This window comes from Brienomyrus brachyistius, chromosome 2, assembly GCF_023856365.1.
Source record: "Brienomyrus brachyistius isolate T26 chromosome 2, BBRACH_0.4, whole genome shotgun sequence".
Classification (NCBI taxonomy): Eukaryota; Metazoa; Chordata; class Actinopteri; order Osteoglossiformes; family Mormyridae; genus Brienomyrus; species Brienomyrus brachyistius.
In genome coordinates, this window is record NC_064534.1 from 5,111,452 (window position 1) to 5,117,451 (window position 6,000).

The 6,000-nt window shown below is 42.1% G+C and overlaps 1 protein-coding gene and 1 non-coding gene across 4 annotated transcripts; one reads left to right on the top strand and one right to left on the bottom strand.

The window, feature by feature from the left end:
• Positions 1–756: 756 nt before the first annotated feature.
• Positions 757–5,218, bottom strand: LOC125712556 (uncharacterized). Of its 3 annotated transcripts, none has more exons than XM_048982740.1 (8): positions 5,076–5,218; positions 4,754–4,846; positions 3,967–4,122; positions 3,395–3,558; positions 3,164–3,283; positions 2,915–3,010; positions 1,274–1,409; positions 757–1,069 (listed from the first exon to the last, which is right to left on the bottom strand). In XM_048982740.1, exons 2-8 carry the CDS (start codon positions 4,825–4,827, stop codon positions 1,027–1,029), a joined length of 789 nt encoding a protein of 262 aa, XP_048838697.1. In that variant the 5' UTR covers positions 4,828–4,846; positions 5,076–5,218; the 3' UTR covers positions 757–1,026. The 3 variants fall into 3 exon arrangements, with proteins under 3 accessions (XP_048838697.1, XP_048838706.1, XP_048838715.1); XM_048982749.1 differs by having other exon boundaries at positions 4,754–4,863; positions 5,076–5,216; XM_048982758.1 differs by having other exon boundaries at positions 4,754–4,892; positions 5,076–5,210.
• On the top strand, positions 4,344–4,416 carry trnav-uac (transfer RNA valine (anticodon UAC)). Its single transcript has one exon. It is a non-coding gene; the product is annotated as a tRNA-Val (tRNA).
• Positions 5,219–6,000: the final 782 nt, after the last annotated feature.

Below are 6,000 nucleotides of genomic sequence, written 5' to 3' on the forward strand. Positions count from 1 at the left end.
TGCCACCCGTAGCTGAGTAGGTTAGAGCCTGGCCAGTACTTGGATGGGAGACCAACTAGGAAAGCTGGGCTGCTGCAGGAAGAGGTGCTGGTGTGGCCAGCAGGTTAGATAATCCTGTGATTTGTGTGGATCCCAATGCCCCAGTGCAGTGATGGGGACACTGTGCTGTAAAAATGGCGCCGTCTTTAGGATGAAACGTAAAACTGAGGTTCTGACTCCGCACTGCCCACTGTGGCCCTATCAGATCTGCCCCCTTTATCATCCCCCATATCTAACTGGTGAATCCTCTCCTGCCCCTTCACCACCTTAGCTGCTGTGTGGTGAGTGTACTGGGGCAGACTGGCTGCTGTTGCATCATCCACATGGGTGCTACACAGAGTGTGTGTGTGTGTGTGTGTGTTTGCGTTCTCTGTTCTCTTCCTGTACTGCTCAGGATTCCCCAGGCTTCTGCATTTTGCCTCCACACTTCAAAAACATTCAGTCAGGTGGATCACGGTCTCTTGGTTGCCTATAATGTGCCAAGTTGTTTCGCACAGACAAGTGATTTGATGTGATGGATGTTCACACACATACATAGTATCACACACATACATAGTATCGCACACATACATAGTATCACACACATACATAGTATGGCCATCACTCATGCATATAATTTAGAAAACAAACAGCATCATCTCAGTAAGAGATGCTGTTCACTATTATACAGCATGCGATTACAATCAGTAAATTAAGAAAAACTTACACACCTCAATGTCTTGTCGTTATATAAACTGTAAATGTATTTTATTAATCTTTCATTTAATTTGACCACAAATTTAAAGTATGAATATACATTTCTGAGACCTGAATTTTTCTTAAATGATTCCTTTGATATGAAACTGCACCATTATAGTTATTCTGGTATAAGTCAATGTCCCCCTGGGAGCTACATAGAGCCAGAATGGCTACTGTGTGGCAGCAGTGAACTCAATGTCTCCTTCTCTGACCTCTGACCCAAGATGCTTCACCTACAGCCAATAGCAGCTAGACGTGATAAAATGGGTCAGAGGTGGGCGTTAAGTAATACCTGCAGAAAACAATAAATGAAAATCTAGGTTAGAAGATTTGCAGACACACTGAATATTATACATGTTCTATACTATATAACTGGATATAATGCAATATAGAAAACAGTGATCTGAAATGTATTATATAATAATGAGATTTCTCAAATGACTGGCCAGGCACATGGGGGGGGGGGGTGAACAGCCTGTCAAGGGGGGGTACTCACAGCTCTTCAGGAGGCCACACTGCACTGCAGGGACACCCCCGGCACAGACACCAGTAGAGTTGTTTTTTAGTGGGAGGGGGGTCCCTCAGCTGGTAACCCAGAGGCCAACAGTTTAGATTTTGGTCCACTGGGATGCCTATTGGTCATAAGTAACAGAGAGCTAGGATAATATCACAGAAGTGACAGAGAGCTAGGATAATATCGCAGACGTGACAGAGAGCTAGGATAATATCACAGAAGTGACAGAGAGCTAAGATAATATCACAGATGTGACAGAGAGCTGGGATAATATCACAGAAGTGACAGAGAGCTAGGATAATATCGCAGACGTGACAGAGAGCTAGGATAATATCACAGAAGTGACAGAGAGCTAAGATAATATCACAGATGTGACAGAGAGCTGGGATAATATCACAGAAGTGACAGAGAGCTAGGATAATATCGCAGACGTGACAGAGAGCTAGGATAATATCACAGAAGTGACAGAGAGCTAGGATAATATCGCAGAAGTGACAGAGAGCTAGGATCATATCACAGAAATTACAGAGAGCTAAGATAATATCACAGAAGTGACAGAGAGCTAGGATAATATCGCAGACGTGACAGAGAGCTAGGATAATATCACAGAAGTGACAGAGAGCTAGAATAATATCACAGAAGTGACAGAGAGCTAGGATAATATCACAGAAGTGACAGAGAGCTAAGATAATATCACAGAAGTGACAGAGAGCTAGGATAATATCGCAGACGTGACAGAGAGCTAGGATAATATCACAGAAGTGACAGAGAGCTAAGATAATATCACAGATGTGACAGAGAGCTGGGATAATATCACAGAAATTACAGAGAGCTAAGATAATATCACAGATGTGACAGAGAGCTGGGATAATATCACAGAAGTGACAGAGAGCTAGAATAATATCGTAGAAGTGACAGAGAGCTAGAATAATATCGTAAAAGTGACAGAGCTAGGATAATATCACAGAAATGACAGAGAGCTAGGATAATATCACAGAAGTGACAGAGAGCTAGAATAATATCACAGAAGTGACAGAGAGCTAAGATAATATCACAGCCGTGACAGAGAGCTAGGATAATATCACAGAAGTGACAGAGAGCTAAGATAATATCACAGATGTGACAGAGAGCTGGGATAATATCACAGAAATTACAGAGAGCTAAGATAATATCACAGATGTGACAGAGAGCTGGGATAATATCACAGAAGTGACAGAGAGCTAGAATAATATCGTAGAAGTGACAGAGAGCTAGAATAATATCGTAGAAGTGACAGAGCTAGGATAATATCACAGAAATGACAGAGAGCTAGGATAATATCACAGAAGTGACAGAGAGCTAGAATAATATCACAGAAGTGACAGAGAGCTAAGATAATATCACAGCCGTGACAGAGAGCTAGGATAATATCACAGAAGTGACAGAGAGCTAGAATAATATCACAGAAGACCTGGATGATGCTCTTACTCTGTTGGCTCATTAGCCAGAGCAGGGTGTGACTTTATATCCATGCTGCTTCAGTCACCCGCTTCACCATGCATATACTCCGTCTACTCATGTAATTCGCATCATTTGTTGTAGCTTCTAGCTTGCATCTGACTCTCACACGCTTTGCAGTCTCACCGGTATAATTCGCTCCAGCGCTTGGGATGAGCCTCGGACTCAGGAAGCTTGGCTTCTCCTGTCCATCCGTGTCACAGGAAATTCTGTACGGTGTCCCTGAGGCATTAAGAGCAACAGAACATGCTGGTGCTCCCTCTCTCACGTGGAGCTATTTACTTACTAACAAAATCTCCCTCCGATGTCATTGTGAAGTAGCACATTGCCAGTTGCCTGTATTTAGTCCCTGTGTGCACTGTGGTGGTGACTTACCCGTGTACGGTCCTCTCAGAGTGGGGCCTCCCAGCACGCCCACCCCTGCAGCAAAGGATGCTGGGATGTGACTGTGCTTGTGCTGTGTGGGCATACACTGGGAATCCATAAACCTTGTGGCTGTGGACAGAAACACGGGTCATTGTGTGACAATGTGATACTGATGTGTGTATGATTATGTCTGGACATGTGACACCTTGGTCACCAGGTGTGTGACAATCCCAAGCTTACAGGCACCACGTTCAGGTCTTGATCGCCTGAAGGAAGCTGCCTGCTTTGTAGAAGCTGGTCTGATCTGCTCGTCTTTCGCTGCCCGTATTACTTCCTGTACTTCTCGTTCTGCTGCTTTCATTTCCTCTCCCTCTGACTTTTCATCTGCGTCATGGTGTACAGTTCTGAAAGCAGAACAACACCATGTCCTCATCTTACATAACATTCACATTAGTATAGATATGTGAATCTCAGTACAAGCACCGCACCATACGGTCGTGTAGCGATTAATTATTCAGCCAATCATTTATTTTCAGCTTATAATGATCTGAAGCCTTAAGCAAGGGAGCTCCATACACACACATGCACACACACAAACACACTGCAGTACACCTCATGATAAATTCATGTTTTTGGACTGTGGGAAGATGCTTGATTACATATGAAAAGCCCAAAAGCTCCACACAGACATAAAAACAGAAATAAAAGCTACACTGGGGGTCTGGGGTGGAGGAGCTGAATAAACGCTGCAAGGTCATTTATTTTACCATGACACAGTATACATGTACGTAGATTCTCACCAACCTCATTACCTGGAAAAAGAAGTGTGGCATTTATAAGGGTGTAGGAGGTCCTCCTGACCCAAAGGGGGCTCCCCATTTGAATCGGATTGATTAGACTTCCATTCGCTGCCTTCCAGCTGTTTCCTCAACTTGCTTATTTCAAATTGCAGGGATTGGATGGCTTTACTAATGACAGACATAAAGTGCGTATATCATCAGCATATTTAAGTAAAAATTGATGTGTAAATCAATGAAACTTCATGGATAAATGACGTCTGGTCTTTGAAAAATAATATAAAATCAGAAGCAGTAATAGGAAGAAAAATATGGACCGAACCCAATACCCTTTTCACGTTAGAGAAAGAGGTGTTTCACTTGGATTAAAGAACTGCACCCTGTCATCATGTGGTTTCATAGTGGAGTGGTTGTCATGTCTGCTTTACACACAGAAGGTCCTGGGTTCAAGCCCCAGTGGAACCAAGTAGTTAATTTATCCATAGTGGGCAGTACTATTGCTTCATACCTGCAAAGCATTTTTAACCATATGTAGCTCAGTGGGTCAGGACCTTATGCCCGAAAATTGTCAGTTAAAATCCCTGGATTGGCAAAGTGATTTTCAAGCTTGTATGACCAAAAACCCTGATTGCTCCTGTCTAGCAAAGTTTTCTCCGACATTGTATGCCATTTTGTATAATCGTGTCGTAAGTAAATATATCCAGGAATACACACATTTTTCATACTGATTATCCATTACAGGCGAATATATATCTTATATAAGACACATAAGTGTCTCTATTAATACTGCATTTAGACTCACTTGCAGCATGGTAGAGAAGGTTGGCTTTTCCTGGAGAAGGAGAACCTTGCTGGTCGGACACCCTGAAGTTCCATCAGTAGTTGCACTTCTCAACTCCAAGACACAAATGACTTGTATTTAACAAAACACAGAAACCATACTGACAATAAGAAGGAAAAAAATAATAGGGAATATCTGTAGTTAGCTGTGTTTAAAGTCTGAGAAGATTTTATTATTTTAAATTACCACACAATATCATGGAAGGACACGCATAAATCACTTCAAACCTTATCAATATTCTAATGTGTAAAAACACAATGTCCTGACACTATAATGCAGTTACCTTATGTGAAAACAACTGTTGTCAGGACACTGCAATGACAATAATGTCTACTTCATTCGCCAATGTGCTTGAGAATGGACTTCTGAGAATTATAAATCTCTGCTTGTTTGTTCCGCTATTTCTATGGCAGCCAAAGAGAGTCTCTCTGTTGATTTGTCCAGAATCCTGACATTGTTGCTATAGCGATGACACGTGGTGGGCGGGGACTTAGTTGATGGTCAGACTGTTGATTGGCTGCCAAGGTGTAATGGACACAGACATGGTGCAACATCTGAAAATGAGTGGGGGTTCAAAGGGAATAATAGGAATTGTCTGCAACACTGTTGTTTTTCCAGATGCAGAGCTTGTGGCGCTCTGACTTCAGTGTACCGACTATCCTAAATCACCCAACCTGCTCTTACAAGAAACATAGACAATAAACACACCTGCGTGACTGGATGAGAGTAAAAAGTGAAATTGTGTTGTTTTATGAACAGCAAGTAGTGTACTGATTAAGGACATAACCGCAAGCTGACGGTTCCTCGTTTAAATGAAGGACCCCGATCCTTATCCTGAATTGCTCCAGCGAAATTATCTAGCTGTTTAATTATGTAGTGTTAAATCATTTTGGATAAAAAAAAACAGGCAATTATTGGTAACTGTGATTAAATTAAATTTAACTTTAAAAAATACATTAAAACCTAATGAAACTGCGTGAAAAAATGTGTGTTTAATAAGTCGCTCTGGGTCGCATCCATGGGCATCTAAAACGTTTGCCCAAGCCGTGTCACATGCCGATGTCTGTCACATAAACATAACACAATAAGAACTGGATAAGCGCGTACAGAAAACGGATGGATGGATGGACATTGAGAGGTGGGGGCAACAAGCTGGTGACTAATGGGAAACGGGGTCTAAAATCATGAGTCGAATGGCTGAGTACGAT